The sequence below is a fragment of the Dipodomys ordii genome, unplaced genomic scaffold, assembly GCF_000151885.1.
Source record: "Dipodomys ordii isolate 6190 unplaced genomic scaffold, Dord_2.0 Scaffold49, whole genome shotgun sequence".
Lineage (NCBI taxonomy): Eukaryota > Metazoa > Chordata > Mammalia > Rodentia > Heteromyidae > Dipodomys > Dipodomys ordii.
The window spans coordinates 13,561,803-13,581,922 of record NW_012267265.1 but is presented as its reverse complement, the minus strand read 5'-3'; the positions used below and the strand labels follow the sequence as shown (position 1 = coordinate 13,581,922).

General features: G+C 35.8%; 1 protein-coding gene across 1 annotated transcript in view; it reads right to left on the bottom strand.

Annotated features, from left to right (window-relative positions):
• The window catches only part of Arhgap24 (Rho GTPase activating protein 24), a 449,827-nt gene that overhangs the window by 226,388 nt on the left and 203,319 nt on the right, over positions 1 to 20,120 (bottom strand). The window contains exon 3 of the mRNA XM_013020201.1: positions 12,672 to 12,759. Within this exon, the coding sequence (XP_012875655.1) occupies positions 12,672 to 12,759 (88 nt within the window). The remainder of the gene's footprint in view (positions 1 to 12,671; positions 12,760 to 20,120) is intronic.

Here is a 20,120-nt window from a genome sequence, read left to right as displayed (position 1 = left end):
TAGTCTACTTCCTTTAGGCTAAATGTTAAAAAAAAAAACAACAACAACTAAATAAAACCCCATGAATAGATTTAAGGGGAATTTTAAATCTAAAGTCAGTATGCAGAAGGACCAACTAGACATAAATATGTGGTCTTCTAGAAGCGCTGTTTCTATTTCACATGCTAATTCTCTGCTGAATTATTTGGTCTTTTCAAACTTAGATCTGAATTTCTGATGGGACTCAAGGCACCAAATAACAAGTCTGATGCATTTACCCTTACAAATGAGAAGCCTCTAGAAGTTAGGCCTTTAGCCTCCTTTACTGTTCTGACACTGGCTGATTTGTGTATCTCCAAAATATGTATGTTGAAGTTTGAGCCTCTTAGGACTGCTGAATTTAGGAATTCTGAATTCTTAATTGTGGAGATATGGTCTATAAAGAGGCTATTAGATTAAAATAAAATTTCTGGAGTGAGCTCTAACACAATATAATTAGTGTACTCAGAAGAAGAAATTAGGCCAAGAGAAAGGGACTGTGAAGACACTAGAGAAAGAAGAAGAAATCAGGACTCGAGAGAAGGTCTCAAAAGACAATTCTTGATAAATTGTACTCATTACCTTGCTCTGTACAGTATTTTCACAATAAAAGCTTATTTAAAAAAAAGAAAATGGTGTCAAATCTTGATTGTGTACTTCCAGCCCCTAAGTTCTAAGAAAATAAATGTCCTCAGTGTCAGTTTGTGGTACTTCATCATGACAGCTTTAGAAACATAATTAGCACTCTAGACATTCTACACACTACTTGTTTTTTGTCATAGACATAAAATGTTATTTTTAAATAGTGCTGATCAAGTAGGAATTCACAAGGAAACCTGGTTGGGATCTGTGGGTCCTTAAGCCATTAGTGATTGAGGACTGTCCTGTAATATTGGTGAGGTGTACTGAATTGATAAGTGGTTGATACAATTTATGTGTATGAAAGATATTTGAATTGCGCATTATTGTCCCTAAAATACAAGCTTTTTGTTAGCATTTAGCTGTGCATTTTCATAAAATAACCTGAGCGATGCCTACTGTTTGCAAAGTGATGCCTACTGTTTGCAAAGTTACCTAAGAATCAGGAACCCACCCCTTCCCCCCCCCCAAGTTCGCCCTGTAAGAAGGATGCCAAACAGACACGCATGTGTCCTTGGTGCCACTCCTTCTGTTGTAGTGTCCCTTTCAATGACAAGGGCCATGTGTACCACATTTGGGCTTACAATATGCCTTTTTTAATATTTTCTCAGCCTGAAATTCTTAACAGCTTAGCTATCTAATCCAACTCCTGTTGTTCTTTAAATTCCAGATTCATACATACTCATTGCCTCTGGGAACACTTTCTGATTGCTGCAGCCCACAGTGACCTTTTTTCTTTCCCCTAAATTTCTGCTGCATTTAGAATCCCATGTAAGACCACTCAGTCTCCAAGCCAGCAGTTATTTATATAAGGCATATCATAGCCAATTGCTTCAAAATGTTACTTTTCAGTCAGCTAAGTAGAATGCTTGATGGTCCACAAATTCTTACCTTCTCCCTGTTCACTTCAATCTTTTGAGGGAAGCATTTTTACTTTATATTTACAAGAGAAAACAGTTGCAAACAACTAACTCCAGAGGCAGAACTGGGATTTCACCTTATACCTATCTAATATACAAAGCTCAGACCTCTACACTGCCCTGTGGGTACCTGGAAGGCATTCAGGGCTGGGGTCCTAGAAATTAGAGACAGACACATAATAGTTCTCAGTGGTTGCCTGAAGCTGTTTACCTGCATTGATAATTTTGTACAGCTTGAAATTATATAAATATCTGAATGGTCCTTTACCACCAAGTCCTAGCTGTCTTCCCTGGGTAACTCCTCCAAGATCAGCCCAGTCTCTGCTCTTTCTCCACTTCCATTTAACTAGTGTAAACAGTTTTATATTTATCCAAGTATCTGAAATATATTTCATCTTTTTAAGGTGGTTTTACCTTCACTGGCCAATTTTCTTATTTAGGTGCAGGGATTGTAGTAAAAGGAATCAAAGTAGGATGGAATCCTTGGGACTTTTATTGAATGGGTTCTTTTGGCTGACTCTTTTCCCATCCTTCCTTCCTCCCTCTCCCCCTCCCTTCCTTCCTTCCTCTCTCCCTCCCTCCCTCCCTCCCTTCCTTCCTTTTTCTCTTTTCTTTTTCTCTTTGTTCATTCTCTCTATTTTCCCCTGTCTCTTGTCTGTCTGTCTTTGTCTCTCCATGTCTCTTTCTACCTTTATTTCTGACTCTCTCTCTTTCCCCTCCTCATCACTTCACCTCTATGATGGTCTAACTCTTGCAGACCCAAAGCAATGGAACTGACTGATAGTGTACTGAAGCCTCTAAAATCATGAACTGAAATAGTTGATCCTTTGAATTTTCAGATATATTGTTCTAACAAGACAGAGTTAATGGACCTATGAAGATGACGTTTTCAAGAAAGCAGCATTTGAATCATGGTCAGAACCAGAGGAACCTCTAGATTAATTGGCCAATGAGGATAACATTCTTTTTAAAGCCAGGAAATCTGAACAGCTTGGGAATTCATTGTAGGGCTGTATATAGTGCTTGTAATTTTACTTTTAAGCATTCAGGAGTACATCATGTAAGTTTTCAATCAGAGAGAGAAAGTGAGAGAGAAATAGTAGCAATCAGTATCTTTTGGTTCTCTGAGTTGGCACAGATGAGGGGTGTGCCAGGTTTATCCTTGCTGCAAGTTAATTTCTCACACTTACTTATCAATGGCTGTTCTACTGTGTATACATTTTCTTTCTTCTTGATAGATTCCTTTTCCTGTGATGGTATTGATACCACCTAGGGGTCTTGGGTACTTTCCAAATGAAGAATTGTGAGGCAAGAAATGTGGAAGCAGAGATAGTTTAACTGGAAAGTGAGAGTAAGTGCCAGGGATACTGAGGAAAGCTGTTTACCCTGTCAAATCCCCAGCCAAAACTCCCAGCTGGGAGGACCACCTTATATAATATATAAGATCTTGTTTACTTTCTTCCTAGATAAGTAAGGAAAATGAAGATGAGAATAAACTTCTTGCAATAGGAGAGTGAAAAGGGGACCCAGAAATCGATAGCTTGATGTTGGCTTGTGTGGTCTCCTTTTATATCCCTTTGTGCAAAATCAGCTGGTTGGGCATCTGGTTGTTTCACTGTCCATCTCATCCCAGGAGGAGGAACACCTGTACTCTGTGCCTGTCTGCTCCAGAGTCATCAGCAGCTTTGCTTCATTGGAGCCATATCTAGGTTGTCCAAGGTCTTTAGGCATTGGAAGAAGTATTGCCTTCACCGGCCATTGTCTCTCACTATCTGCCTGGTCTTTTCCTTCTCCCTCACTACAATGTTCCTTTTCCACACCCACATCATTTCTGACGTATTAGATATACTCTCCACTGACCATCAACCTAAACACACTTTTTTCACTAAGCCATAGCCCCAAGAACCCCTTCTGCAGAAAAAGAACCATCTGGATAAACTCAATTTACAATTACAGAAGCTGACATTTGTTTAGTATTTTACTGGCTTATTTCCTTAGCCTGATTTGATTGCAAAGCCTTTTTCAATTATTGGGTGAAAGAGCAGGTAAACATGAACAGCCTGAGAATGCATAATTAAAACCATGCCACAAAGAACAGTGAGGGTAGAAACACAATTGTTACAGCGAATAACTTGTTAATAAATAGCTTCTGTCACTGAGTTAGTAAAACACAGGGCTGGTTTTAGTATTAATGAAGGATCGAAAGTTGAGGGATGAAGGTACCATTTTGAAGAAATAGCACGCGAAATTAATGAACTACTCCAGTCTCCAGTCTCTTAAGGCACTGGGTTAAAAGATGATTTAGTTAAACAGTTCAGAGCCAGAGGTTCTTCTAATTTTGACTCATCCATTGTTGTCCACCACCCCATAGAGAAAAAATAGAATTCTTGATTAACCATAAATTCAACAACTAGCAATAAGCATACACTATAGGACGGTGCTTGACTAGGCATTAGGGATAGAAAAATGTCATTTCTATTTTTAAGATTGTCCAAGAAAGAGGAAGAAATAGAATGCAAACCATATGAGAAATGTGAGCATCATGGACAGAAGGAAAGACAATATATACTGACCTTTGCCCTGTAGCCTCTTTCAGTTGTTTTGGTCATACTTATTTCTATTATCTCTTCGATATGTGGCCTATGTGGGATTTCCATGACACACTTATCTGTAATCTTACCACTGTAAGGGAATTGTGTTATGTTTTGTGAGCTTAGGTGTGTGCAAAGCCTAGTTTTAGCTTTTATTAGGAATGTGAATGGATACCACTGATTGTGGTGGAATGGTATCTACCACTAGTCATGTGAAATAACTCTTTTATATAAAGTCTGGTGTATACAAGGCCTATATGCATATAATAATGCCTCAAGAGACATTAGGTATTATATTAAGGAGGTGTTCAACATACCAATACCAAAGGAAAACTGATGAGTTTGTGGGGGCATGTGAATAAATGAGTGGTAGAAAAATTAACTGTCTCACTGAGAAGATTGTTAATTCTGTTTGTTTACCTACAAAGTATTTCCATTTTCTCTAAGATATTTAGTATTGTAAGTAAAAATGAAATGATAGTTTAGAAGATATTTCAAGTTTGTTTAATTATCCAAGGGATGCTTCCAGCTCAGAATGCCCATAAATAGCTCCTTGAACTCATGGGGACTGAATAAAGTATGGAAAATGCTTTTTATGTAAGCACACTCAGTCTTCTATTAATGGTACACATCATTTAAAAGTCACATAGAAGATTTCAACTCTTTTCAGAATCTAGTCTTCTTCATGAAGAAGGTAAGATGAGACTTAGACTCTTTCAGTTTCATCACTCTACATTTTAGATTCATTTCGTGTTTCTTTAAAAAGTTTAAAAAAAGAAGAAGATATTATTTAGAGATATTTCTTCTAAACAAAAATGGCAAATAGGTTTTGCATCCTGATTTTGAGACAGTCTGACGCCCTGGACGAGGGAGACAAGGCTGTGTCAGAGATCTAATTCTAGCACTGGTGGCACCAGTAGGGATTAGTGACTTTTATTAGTATCTTCAGGATGCTTTTCATAGATTTGTTTTTTTTTTTTAAATCTCAAACAGAGGTCAGCAATCAATGGGTCAAACCTGGCCCACTGTCTATATGTTCTTCATTTTTAAGAGACTGAAAAAAATCAAAAGATAAATGATAGTTCTTGATATTTTGATATAAAAATCTCACATTTTAATGTTAACAAATGAAATTTTATTTTTTTATGTCACCAGAACAAAGCTGAGTAATTATCATGGAGCCAGTACAACCAAAAAAGCCTATAATATTTACTTGCTGGTCCTCTCTAGAAAACGTTCATTGATCCCTTATCTAACACATAAGAGAACACACCACACAGATTTATCATAAGTAACCATGTGATGGCACATTCAAATAATTTATAAAAGCCTTGTTTACATGCTTATTGGTTGAAATGACACCCAGAATTTCAAAAGGTTTAAAACATTTTAAACTACTCATTGTACCATGGTAATAGCCTCTTTCAAATGTATCCTTTAAGGTATTTTAAGTAGAAAGGCAACTTGGAATTGAAATCTACAAAACATTTTTTAAATAAAGGAATACACAATAGTTTAAAACATACTGATCTCCACCACTGTATTTACCTCATGATTAGAACTACTTGTGGACATAGACTATGTTTGCATTCCATGAAGAACTCCTACTCACATTCTCCAAAAGATCAGCATACATCAACACTAAACAAAGACAAAACAAAATAACACAAAAACCCCAGGGCTGCCTACAGTTCTAGGCAGAAAAATAAAGAGATTGTCACAGTTACTTTTGGATGACAAATGTAATTGCATGGATTTTAACTTACAGTATTAACACAAAGGGGTAAGGGTGAAATTCTTATAATAAAGGGACTATTGTAAAATCGATACTTTAGCAGCATAATTTACTAGTGAAAAGAAAAATGACCAATTTTTTGCTAAACCACTATTAAAAATATCCCTACATTTTCATATAAAATAGATGCCAAATGCTAACTTACATTTTTACATGACAAGTTAATGTATTTAAGGACCTTCTTTGTGGAACCAGGGAGTTATAATTACAGATATACATGGCAAACTTTTTTCTCTGATGGTGCATAATTATTTCAAAAACTCGAAAATTGCCAAGAAGTTTTCTTTCCCACAGACACCCATGATTATCTGTCATAATTACTTATTTCGCTGCTGGCTTGTTACATAATACAGCTGTACTGACCATCTAAGTATGTTCATGTTTTGGCACTTTAAAACTTTTATAGCCTTCAGACACATGAATCATTCTATCCAAGGAACATTCTTTTGTAAATACAAGAAATATATCTGAACAATAAAATGGTGAAACAAAGGACAAAGAGAAGCAGCAATATTCACAAAACACTATATTGGAAAGGATCTGTACAAATTGAGGGGAAGGGGGGTATGGAAAGTGGTAGAAAAATGAGGGAGGGGTAACAAGTTTGACAAGAAATGAACTCACTACATCTATACATCACCTGGACAATAAAATTAAAATAATTTTTAAAAGCAATATATAGTCATACAATATATCGTCATAAAACTAGAAGAACAGTTGAATCAGAAAGATACAATGCTAATACTGATTGGTATGCTAGACAAATACAAATCACAGAGAAATCCTGTCATGTTTTTCTGTACATGTATATAGGTGAAATAAATACATGTACAGGAAATTAAATATAAATGTCCAAATATAGAAATAGAATGTGAGATAAAGATTAATTAAGTATCTGGCCACAGATTCAAATTTATTTTCAACTTTACTTATGATTAGGTTTAAAGAAGTATCCAAAGCACTGAAAAGTGTGTATGATTTTATATTTTTTTGTTAAAAGGACTCATGATACATTTATCAGACACTTGAGTCACCCATGACTTCTGGAATTTCACTAAACTTTAGGAAATATTTCTGTAAAATAAAACACAAATATCTTCACTAAAATATATAGAAGTAACATGTAATTGTCCAGCATATCCATGAGGAAAGGTTGGAAAATAACCCTTGTCTTTAAAGAGTTCAGCTTTGTTTCCAAGCAAGTTGATAATCACTTTAGGTTACCCCTTTACAGTTCCTTTATTCTTGCTTCCATAGCTACTTCAGGAGCCCACGTTCTATGTTTTCTTCATTCAATAATTGCTTTCTTTCCTGGGGTATGGAAAAATGATCAAAAATCTTCCTAGATCTAGTCAATATTGATCTGGGCCACTGGGTCAAGAGGGAGCTTTGAGGATTAGAAATATTGGTAATTCCATAAAACCCATAATGGTCTTTCCTTGGCTGGTAGATTATTCCAAGCATATGATTACTGCAAGGTGCATTTGGTGGCTACACTGTCTTGGCCAGTGTATAAAGGTAGTTTGTGAACAAGTTCTAATTTCAGCAATGAATGTTTTTCTATAACAAGGAGAAGACTTCAGATTCCAAGAATTTTCTGTGGGAAAAGCATTAGGCATGCACGTGTCCTTTGTTGCAGGTTTTTTTTTATTTTTAACATGTAAACATACTTCTGGCAAGTGTCTGTTCACCCTACTAGTTGTGACTTCAGAACATGCTTTCAAAAGAACTCTAGGTGGGAATCTTTGTGCAGTGATTTGCTTTTGTTATGGGCTTAAATAGTTACAAGTAAGTTAATTCTTATTCTTACCTCAAGTGCCACAGCTCTCATTCTTAATGGATGAGCTAAGAAGAGATATCGGTATATCCACTTCAGTTCAAAACACTAACTTCACATATTCATAGTTCAGAAAATAGGCTCCAGTGGGTAATATATTGTTAACTCATTTTAAGTGCTTAAAATGATACACGTATATGTCTATTTTGAACTCCAAAACTTTAACTCTACATACATGCACATGCACACACACAAACACACACATATAAATACACAAAAGACACACCAACACACATGAAAGTATATAAATGTCCACACAGATAATTATATAGCTACAAATTCACTACCCAGTATTGTGAATGTAAGCTTTTGATCAAGTAACTTTGTTCATTTGTTTCTTTTTCTGTGGAATGGAGAAGAAACATCATCTCAAGGTAGAGTGAGGATTAAATGAAGCAGCACATCATACCTTGAGGAGCAGAAATCCAGGTACAGACACAACTATAGATACTTCAACAGACAGGTGCTTTGTCTGGATGGCAAGACACTAGTATATTAGCTGTTAAAGGCAAGTAGATCTTAAGCAAATTGTTCTCCACTGTAGCAGGGAATTGCTTTGCCTGAGCCTGTCAGTTCTCTTTCCTCCCAGTCAAGGACACCTGATACCAGGAAGGACAGACCAAGCCCTATGGACTGGAGAAACACTATGGGGCATTCTAGCCTCAGAGATCCCTAATAATGTGGTAAACCAGCCTCATCTGCCTAAACTGCTTTCCACATTTCCATTCATATGGCCTGCCTCCAGAGCGTGGTCTCTAGTAAGTGTCCTAACATAACTCCATCAAAATAAGTTTCCTGGGAACCCAGAATAAAAATTATACGTAGGAAATAAATAAAAAGCTTCTTCTGAATGATATTGGAATTGTTAGCAAGACCCAAACCTAAAGGAAAAAGTACTACAATCTAAGTTGAAAAGACAAATGGAACTTGTGTTGAGCCACCTTTCGGCTGGCTTAAGGAAAGAAAGAATGTCAGAGAAGGAACTTGCCCTGAGAATTTTAAGGTGAGGACCAAGAGACAGGACATACTACTTGGAGAAATCAGTCTTCATGATAAGCTCTGTCCTTTGAGAGGTTCGTAAGGGTTTCTTCCATCCACCAAAAGCAGTCAGGGAAGCACAAGCACATTGATCATGGGTTGTGCCACAGCATCCATCAACTTTCTTTAAATTAGAGACTTTTAGTAGCCTCTGAAGCTTGGCAAGCCTCTGACCATGCTAAGCACTGTAGTTGATGACCCATAGAGAAAAATACAATATGGAGGATTCAGCACCATGGAGACATGTTGTGTTTCCCAAATGTGGCAGGCGAGGGAACATGAATGTTCTCTTAGCTGAATAAGCACAAAGAAAGCAGCTGGCTTCAAAGCCATCTGTTGCATTCCACCTAACAGGATCATATCCAAGGCGTAGATTGCCAATCCTAGGGATGTAGAGAAACTTACAAATATTCTCCATGAAAATGTCAGCAGTAGCTGGACAATTTAGGGACCAGTTGGTGTTAAGTACTGCCACAACTGTGTGGGAAGATCATTACTTTCCTTCATCCTTCTCTTAAGTCTCATCATCACAGAGGATGACAAATAGAAGATCAAAGGCTGTGAGGAGCCTCCCAATTCTTCAGCTATGAGAACCACAAAGATTACTTGGGGATATCAAAGAAGGAAAGATCCTACACAGTAGGAAAAGAAATTCAAGTTTTTGTTTTATAAAATTGAATTTTCTCTATAAACAAAGCAACTATATTTACCCCACTAAGTATTAGTTCTACACATGTTATGTTGTACTGGATATTAAGGATGCAGTAATAAGCAAATCTGTCATGTTAACTAGATGGAGGTACATACATCCCTTTGTTTTTATCCCTGTCTATATCTCTGGTTCATTTTCTTTATCTCTGGCTGAGAGATTATTCTCTGAAGAAGTTTAAAGCATCATTACTTAATTGTTAATTTTATATGTAAAAAAATTAAAAATTCACAAGGAAAACTCAACCAAGAGCATTTTATGAAAGAGAGACCAACTGCATTTTCTTTCAAGGAAATATATATATATATACATGCATACATACATACATATGATCTGCCAACATTCCTTTCTCAACCGCATTTCCCAAAAGCTTAGTATTTGGCCACAAAAGTTCACTTATCTAAACTTTGGCATGTCTAACAACGAAGTCTTCAAGTTTGCCAAATTGGCTGACATCTTTTTGAACAACAGGGAGGGAAATTAGAAAAATATTGCAGTGAAATGCTATAAATCATGGCATTATTCCGAGAGATAATTCATTATTTCAGGGGATAATAAATCTATGAGAAAATAACTCTGCATTGTTATGGATTGTTTTTCCAGATAGGTTTTTTTTTTACAAACAACTAAAACCTTTGTAGATAAAACTAAATAAGACACAAAATTCCCAATTTCATTGAAAATACTTGATTTTTTTCTTAATTATCCATGGTAATTTTTGGATGTTTTAGACTAAAAACAAACAAATCAAAACAAAAAATCCCTACATCTATGGGCAAATTATATATAAATAGTACACTTGTATTAAACAGTACATTTAAACATAAATGTATATGAATGCATACAACACTAGAATAAACAACAATGAGTTTTCTGAATGCTTTAGTTTTGTTGGAAATTGTTATGGATAATGAAATGAAAGGATTTAATCCTGTCCTATTCATTCATACACTTTGAGTATATTTGTCCAAAAAGAGAAGACAAGCTGAGTCTGTAAGCATGAGTGTTACAACAGAATTTTAGAAGTGTCAATTGAGAAGATTCTACAGAGAAAGTCAATACTGAATAAGGATCTGTTAGATAGATAGACCCACAGAGGGTTTGGGGATTTTTTTTTAATAACCACATTTGTGCAATCCTTCCTGCCTTCTATAAGTGCTGGTGAATCAAAAATACTCTGTTGTAACTTCTGAGATTTCCACATTAAACCATCACACATCACACAATTAGAAACCTTTGAAAATATTACCCTGCCATTCTCATTTGCAAAAATGAACCAACTGTCTTGCCAGTCCTAAATAATCATGATATTTGTAAAATCTGGTAAAAGGCACACAAAACAGATCCACATATTCTTAAATTCCAGGTCTTGCCTGGAATTAACAACTTGATGTCAAAGTCACACCAATAAAGTTCCAGTGACAGATTAATAACACAGACACTTTTCTTCTAAGAAGCATTTGGCACAATTCTCTTCACACTCTGTAATGTGATTCAGAATTCAAAAAACCCAAGTTAGAAGCTACTACATATGGTATTAATTAAAAAAGCATATTTCCCAATGAGCTATATTGCCTCTGTAATTACAGCATCTAGCCTGAATTTTATCCAGAAGTGTTTATGAAAGGACAGCTCTCAGATTCATATTACCTAGTATTAAACTCCTTAAACCTGATTCACAAAAGCCCTTATGTCATATACACTGCATGGAGAACATGCAGCCTATTATAGCAACGTTGGAGAGAAAGATTTACCCACTGTTTCCTGGCCTTGAAGACAAAAGTCTCTCTAAAATGATTTGAGAATGTCCATCTACATATTATTACAACAGAACTTTTTCACTAAAAAATGAAATCTCTGACCAGAGAGCAGATGAAATGGGGAAAGAGATGTCTAGTATTACTGGAGAGAAAATGTCAGAGCCATCAACTTAAATACTATGCTTATTTAAAAGCCAACATGAACTAATGTTTGAGGATAAAGTGGGAGAGAAGTTTCCTCTAATGATACTTCAAAGACTCTGCAACATCTGGAATGTGGTTCCGTACGGTATTCTACTAAGAAGTAAGAATAAAAGGATTTTAATAGGGCAAACAAGATTCAGGTTTCTTACAATATGTTCTCCCTGGAGGAAAACAAATAACACAATGCATCTGACTAACCTTTCTGCACTTCAGCTGCATTAATTAACATTTTGTCATGGATTCCACCGAGAGCCAGATGAACTCAGTATTACAGCTGTTGTCATTGAGAAGGAAATACTCTTTCCCATTTTAGATTGCTAGCATTTATATTGCAGCAATATTTCTAGGAGTTAGATATTATTCACCCAAATAAATTTACACACACCTGTGATTAGATCAATATCAATAGTAGGCAAACTTGATCAGCCAGAACCAGGACACACTGTTAACTCCTTTTTTCTTTCATCTAGGAAAGGCTGAAGCACTGACTAAAGACATTTGTGTCTTTTGAGGAAGTTTTGCTGTATTATTCACAGATTTAAGTGTGGATCAAGTACATTCTGAGGGATGGGTGCAGATGAGTAGGGAAAATGAACAGATGTTACAGAAATTTAATAGCAAAATATGATGACTTGGCAGAGATGTCCTCAATTCTCCAAGCCAAACATGTGGAAATGGTTGGTTGGGAACAAAGTTGAGATGGAGAGGTAATACTTGGTCAGTCATCGAGAGAAGTTTTCTTGATTTGTTTCTTATTTGTATAGCAAAGAATCACTTAAGATGCAATTTAGTAAAGAAACATGTCGGTGAATCAGACAGGAATCATATTTACCCATAACACCTTGTCAAATTTCTATCATAAGAACACTGTAAAACGTAGAATTATTTCCAACACTCCTTTATAAGTGCCACATCATCATTTCCTGTCTATCCACTCTGGAGTCTGATGGACAGAAGCAATTGAATTGTCACATGGCCATTGGTCTGTAGGTCTATGCACATTCATTTGTACTACTGTGCAAATAGAAACAGATTTTGATATTTGCGTTCTCAAATTAATGTGTTCAGTCACAATTCAAGATGACTGACACCTGTCTGACATAACATCACTTTTTCCGACAGAATCACAATAATTTTACCAAACCAGAAAAATATCTTACCTGGAACTACTTCAAAAAGGAATTTTCCTGGGTTCTCCTCATTGCAGGGATGCTCAAGGACTTTATTTCCAGGTAGAAAAATAGTACCCTGCAAACACAAATGTCACAAACATCAACATGGTAGCAAGCATCGTACATCCTCAGCATCAGGGGATCTAAGGTGTATCTACAACACAGGACATGGTTGATGGTCAGACTCCTGTATAGTCTTAATAATTAAATCTTATTCCTTCATGGATATAATCAAGAAATCTAATAACAGATGCTGGAGGGGATGTGGCCAAAAGAGAGCACTTCTGCACAGTTGGTGGGAGTGTAAACTTATTCATGTACCCTGGAAAGCGGTATGGCGGTTCCTCAAAAGACTACACATAGAGCCCCCCTATAACCCAGCAATCCCACTTCTGGGCATTTACCCAAATGACCACAAAGAAGGCCACACAAAAGCTACCAGCACAATTATGTTTATTGCATTAGTTACATAATGTATATATACATATATATGCATATGTAATGGAATTCTATGCCTCTATAAGAAATAATGACACTGCCCCATTTGAAAGAAAATGCTAAGACTTGGAAAAAATCATATTAAGTGAAGTAAGCCAGACCCAAAGAAACATAGGTCCCATAGCTCCCATTATTTGCAATAATTAGGATGCATCTAAGATTATCCTAGTGGATGAGCAGAATAGCTCAACAGCTATGACTATATAAGATGACACTAAGTGAAATGAACTCTAAGACATGGACACAAGAGGTTTTTCTTTGTTGTTGTTGTTTTTAATGTATTATGTGATTTTTTTGTTTGCTCTTATGTTCTTCCCCCTCTGGCATAACCCCTGTTGTCACCCTATTTGATTTTGGTACCCTGTGTTGTATATACGTTTATTTGAATTAGGGAAGGGAAGGGGAACAACAGAATGGTGAGACAAAGGACAAGGAGGGAACCAATGCAACAGTGATATTCATAAGACAATATATTGGAAATGATCTGTACAACTTTCTGAAGAGTGGAGGGGAGGAAATAGGAGAAAAATGAGGAACGGGGTAACAAGTTTGACAAGAAATGTACTTATTACCTTACTTATGTAACTGTAACCCCTCTGTGAACATCACCTTGACAATAAAAAGAACATTCAATACAGGGTAAGTGTTGGTGACTATTTTGTATAGGACATTTTGTTCATTTGAAGTACTATTTTATTAAATGTGCCAGAAATTTTACTCATATTCTAACCATGTCTATTTTAATTAGAGTTTAATTGTTGGAGTAATTTCATGAGGTCTATGTTTTTCCCCTATTTTTCAGTTTTGAAGCCAAGAAGGAGCCATTAAATATCTTAGACAAAGGAGTAATTAGTGTTTTCCTGGGCTATGATTGCTTATTTGTGCCCTCCTCTCAAGCTGGTGAGTCAGTCTTAATGTCACTGTGTTAGAAGGGGGACCCAATGGGAAGTATTAAGGTTAGGGTGAAATAATAGCCACTATAAAAAATTAGAGTCTCTTGTTTTCTCTATCCCTCTCTCTTTGCCCTTCTATAATGGAATTGCATAGTAAGGAGGTTCTTGCTAGATGCTGTTTCTTAGAACTTGAACTTCCCAATGTCTATAAGACAACAAATTTCTGTTCTTGTGAATTATCCAGCCTCAGCCTCTTGTTACAGTATCCACAAATGGACTAAGACATTTTAGTTATTACTTCTCTTTTCTGTCTTATTTCTTTCTTTTCTTTTCCCCTTACTGGTGAGAAAGATGCACAAATTTCTCTAGTCTATTAAAAAAATACTTTGGCTCCACCCCTCCACCTAGCATCTTATCATACCCCCTTGAACACTTACCTACATTGAATCTATTTCTTCAAATGTATCCGATGCTGTCTGGCTTGTGAATCCAAAATTCCATATACATGACCCTCACAAGCTATAGTCTTCACAGTGTCCATCCCTCAATCTACATTAATTCCCTAAAAGCAGATAGATACTGGCTACTATTACTTTGAGCACTTTCTTTTTTCATTTTTGGTTTGTTGATTTTTCTCTAGATGTTTCTCTTACCTTTCTGTTGGTATAGTTTCTTTTGCTGGCTGTAATTGGCCTAAAAATATTAGAGTTTTACGAAGATTTATCCAATGGTCCTTTCTCTTCTATTATATTCTTCTAAGTTATCAGACTCCAATAACCAGTTAAAAGTCAACAGAATACCGGATTATTGTGTCTAATCCAGAACTCTCTAAAGTTTCAGCCTTTGTATTCAGAAGTGTATTTGACATTTCTACTTATATATCTCAAAGACATTTTAAACCTAAGATAGTTAAATTAAAACATAAGTAAAGCTATGTCCTCATGATGTATTCTCTGGCATAGTGAATGCCATTGTCTTTAATTTATTACCAAAGCTGGCAAAGTATAGAATTTGTAGTCTCTTTGACTTTCCTACCAGCATTCTCTTGTTTCTGTGACCATTTATCTCTTATATAGAATGTTTCCTATATTCTTTTAACTGGATTTGACACAAACTTCTAACATTTTTCAAACTATATCTTTTTTAATGCAGGGAAAACTATCTCCATATAAAAGTTTGATCTCGCAACTTTCTGCTTAAAAGTCTTCAATAAAACTTTGATCTGTTCTAGGATAAAAGTCCCTACATGGTCTTGAATCAAGCTAATTTTCCTACAGTTAAACTTTTACTGTATTCTCTGGCTTCCTAGCATGCAAGCAATTGCTTTCTATAAATAGTATCATATGCCCATCCATGTTAAAGTAACATTGTTTCTCTGATTATTTGAGTCATGATTCAAGTTACTAAGTTTACCACCAGTGCCTAGCACTTTGCTTAGTATGTTTTTGTTGAATGGATATGTTCGTGTAATAAACCATTATTCCAAACTAAGGGTCTTGGACTCAAAAGCTTATGCTCTTATTCACTAAGTTTTTCTCAGCTTGAAACAATATTTAGTTCAAGTAGTATTTCACTCATTCTCTTCCTAGTTTGGCACAGAGAATTATAGTCATTGATAATTACCCTTTTTCCAAGTTTAGGATGATAAAGCATAGTGCTCTCTAACTACAACCTAAAGCATAGGTGAGGAATTCCCCTTCTTTATCTTTTTGCTTCTAGGACTAATTTTACTATCTCTCATTATATTTAGTTTCCTCTGGCCTCATTTTATTCATAGGCATTTAAAAATAATATTTTAAAAAATTACTAACCTCTATAACTTTGTACTAATATTATCCTTTTCTCTTTGTAAGTTGCTTATCTCAAGTACTTGTTGATGTAGAGGAAAAATGACTGACACAGTTCAATCAGGCTTTCATGACTTGTGGCTTGTGGTTGGATTTGAGAGATCACACCTAAAGATAGGAAAACTACGAGACAGGTAGAGATAACCCTTTGTCTGTCTCCCTCTATGCTAGGCAGAAGTTTTTCCCTACATTGGGCTACATTTTAGCCCTCTACTCCCAAAGTCACAGGTTTCTTCGGTCTTCAGTAGTGCTAAGTGTAGTAGTGAGTTTTTAGTATTCTGTTATTAGCCTTCAGTTGTTTTCAATATTCATTGTTTTGTTTTGCTTATGTGCCAGTATTGAGACTTAAACTCATAGCCTCTTGCTTTAGCATAGCTTTTTGCTCAGTGCTGACAGTCTACGACTTAAACCACACCTCCAGTTCCAGTGTTCATTTGTTTTCATGAAAGCTTACAATACTTTAGAAATTGTTAAGTTACCACTCAGTTTTCATTATGCCCTTTGGAATGAAGTTACCAGTTTTCTACTAGGATCTTGAATTACAAAATAACCAGAGTAAAATTCCATGGGTTTCATAAGTAAGGGCACATTTTCCCATGATGCTGTCATCGCTATAAATTCTGGTGACCAGAAAGAAGAGACTCAAATTTTTAAAAAAGGGTGTGATCATTTTTTTTTGTAGCTCTATAGTTCAGCACCAATGGCAGCAATCGCATGACACCAGTTCATCACAGGTTCAGATTGGAATTGCACTTATGTTTTATCCCTAGTAAGGACTATTTAAAATGTCAAAGTGGGATAATATGATAAATAAAACATTTTATAGTATGACAGTTCAGAGTTGACCAAAGTAACATGGTTAATAACTATACTGGTAACTGGCTTCCAGCTGAAATTTTTATTAGACAAGTCTCATCTCTAGTTACTATTAGATCACTCAGCCAAAACCACAGGAGCTTTGGGTAAAGTTAGATGCTGTTGAAAATACACACAGGGATCTTATTTTGGAATTTGGATTGGAATTTGTACCAGCATGAGCAATGATTATGAGTATTACAAGGAAATAAGCTGTTTCTTGAGAATAAAGAATATGTTTGTATTTCTGATGAGACTAGAGGTTTGAAAATGTAAAATGTAATCAAGGTGAAATATATATTATTTGACAGTTTTTATTAGAGTAGTATAAGTTGGATCTATTTTTCTCTTTATAGCAATTAATTTCATTAATCTATCCAGTAAGTATACTTAGTGCATCGTAGGACACATTTTAGACACAGAGTATGTAATGATAAAAGCCAAAAAGGTCTTTGCATTCTAGTGAAAGTTGAAAACTAGTATATGAAAGATTTGAATGTCTATCTACAAGTGCTCTGGCTGCATAATAATGTGTTCATAACAAGGAGCTTTGTGGTTTAGTAAATTTATTCTGGAGCCTGACTGCCTAGGTTGAATCTCACTCTGCCACAAATAAACCATTTCCCTCCTTTTCCTTAGATTTTTTGTCCTTTGGACCTATTTCATAACAACCTTATGAGCTAATCATGTGAGAAGATTGTAAAACAATTGGTACATAGAATTTTTAATAGGATATACTTTTATTTTTCTAAAAACATCTATTTTGGACCCATCTTTTGCGAATCCTCAGATAATCAAATAATTAATTTAAAGGTTCAATTTATAGTAAAGGCCATATCTCTTAGTGTTCGTTCCTGGCTAAATAAGCAGATATGGTTACTGAAAATTTGAAAGATTTTAGTATGCTTTCAAGAATAGACTAATCAAGACAAGTAGACCTTTAATTAGTAAAAATAATAACAAAAGCATGGCATTTGATGTTAACAATGATTGCTAACCTATCTTGATATGACTTCACTAAACACAGTGTATTATTTATATCATCCATATACCTTATGATATTGATGCAGCTATTTTTCATTATATAGAAGGAGAAAATAAAATTCCAGAAATACCAGGAAGACTGGCTCATAAAGCCATCTGTATATATTTTTTTAAACAAAAACAAAGAAAAAAGCTGAAAAGATGAATGCAAGTGGTTTTTGTTGTTGTTGTTGCCAGTTCTGGGGCTTGAACTCTGGGTCTGGGCTCTGTCCCTGAGCTTTATTTTTTGTCAGTCATGGAGCCTGAACTCTGGGCTGAGCGCAGTCCTTCAGCTCTTCAGCTCAAGGCTAGCACTCTATCACTGGAGGCACAGTGCCACTGTCGGATTTTTCTGCTTATGTGGTGCTGAGTTATCGAACCCAGGGCCTCATGCATGCAAGACAAGCACTCTATCACTAAGCCACCTTCTAGCCCCCCCTGAGCTTCTTTTGCTCAAGGTAAGTGCTCTACCACTTGAGCCACAGCATGACTTCTGGATTTTTTTTGAGGCATTTATTGTAGATTAATATCATACAGACTCAAGCTGGCTTTGAAGCATGATCCTTAGATTTCAGCCTCCTGAGTAGCTAGGATTACAGGTATGAGTCAGCAGCACCCAGTGAAGGCAAGCTTTTTAAAGATTTACTAGTATTTGGGTTTATTTCTATTTTTAATCAACAATTGCTATCAAAGCAGTTTGAAGATGTTTCGTAAACAGTTTTGTAGATTCCTGGAAGCTACTAGGAAGAGTTAAGAGCAGGGGAAATACTTATAAATGGGTTCCATTCAGGACTCTACCCAAAGAATTCTGTTGTGAAAATTCTGGAGAACACTGGCTGATCTAGTCTTTGTTACAAATCACCTTATAGAAAAAGAACAGCATAATATTAGTAACACTTTACATACTGTAGAGTATACAATGTGTCCTCCAATAATAAAACACACAAAGCAAGATTTACTCTATTTCAGACCCATTATTTAACAATGACAAGCTTGATAGTATGAGACTCTTTCATATGTACACATAAAATACATTCTTAATATTCAGCTGTCTCAGCTTTCTGTTTTATATTATGAATTGTAGATCTAGCCCTTGAGAAGTATTGTCATTCTAGGTTCATTTTAATTTTAAAACAGTATTTACATAATCTTATTACCACTACTCACATCCTAGGAAGCTAACACAATAGCTCTGTGATGGAGAAAAACTCATGCAGTATTTTGACACTATTTAAAAGCTTTTAATTATATCTTTTGAGATATAAGGATCCTTTATCCCAAATAAACTCCTCTCTGGACAGAATAGGCAATCTTGAACTTCTTCCCCCTTGGAATCCTGTGTGAGAAATTTCTAGAGAGGTTACATACCACCTTTACATAGCCACATGGGGGTCACTTGTTTGTCAATGTGTTTAGATTCACTGGAAAAAGAAGAAAGTCCCTGATCATGAAGGTAGAGGTAAGAAGATAAGAAATGAAGGAAAAGGAAGTAAGCATGATTTTAAACCCAAAACTTCATAATCACATACGCAAAATCAGTAGAGATTCTGCTGTGTGTGTGTGTGTGTGTGTGTGTGTGTGTGTGTGTGTGTGTGTGTGTGCTAGTACTGGGGCTAGAACTTAGGGCTTTGTATTCTCACTTCCCATTTTTATGCATGGTTGGAACTCTACCACTTGAGCTACACCTCTACTTCTAGTTTTGGCTAGTTAATTGAAGCTAAGAATCTCACAGGCTTTTCTACCCAGGCTGGCTTCAAACTGTGACCTTCAGATTAGATCTCAGCCTCATGACAAGGAGATGCTTCCCTGCTGAGACCCTTTCTTAATATTTACTTAATATGTGAATCTTTCTGCAGCTCCACAGAATTTGTCCAAAACACTTCACTACCTTTCTTAGTTTCTCAGGTTATTTTTCAAAGATTATAATTGGGAGGGGAAATACCCTGATGGTAAAACAAAAATCTGTTCCTTAATAATTTGAATTTCAAGTTGTTTCCATTGGAGTATAGTCTGTGTTCCTCAGTGATTCATAGCATCAACAGATTTTTGTGTGCCAGCCCTGTCTGGAACAGATGAAACCAAGCAGAGTAACATTCCACTGGTAATCTACACAGATACAATTTGACCAAAGGAATCTGAGATCCACTTCCTTAATTAGACAATAGACAGTTACTCAGTGAATGATTGGTTCATTCATTTATTTATGTATTTACCAAACATGTATCTGGTCTGTTATGATACGCTGAGGATGTCAAAATGTTTACAACAATTGAAAATGGGATATATATTTGGACATATTTGGTTAAACTTGGATAGACAGG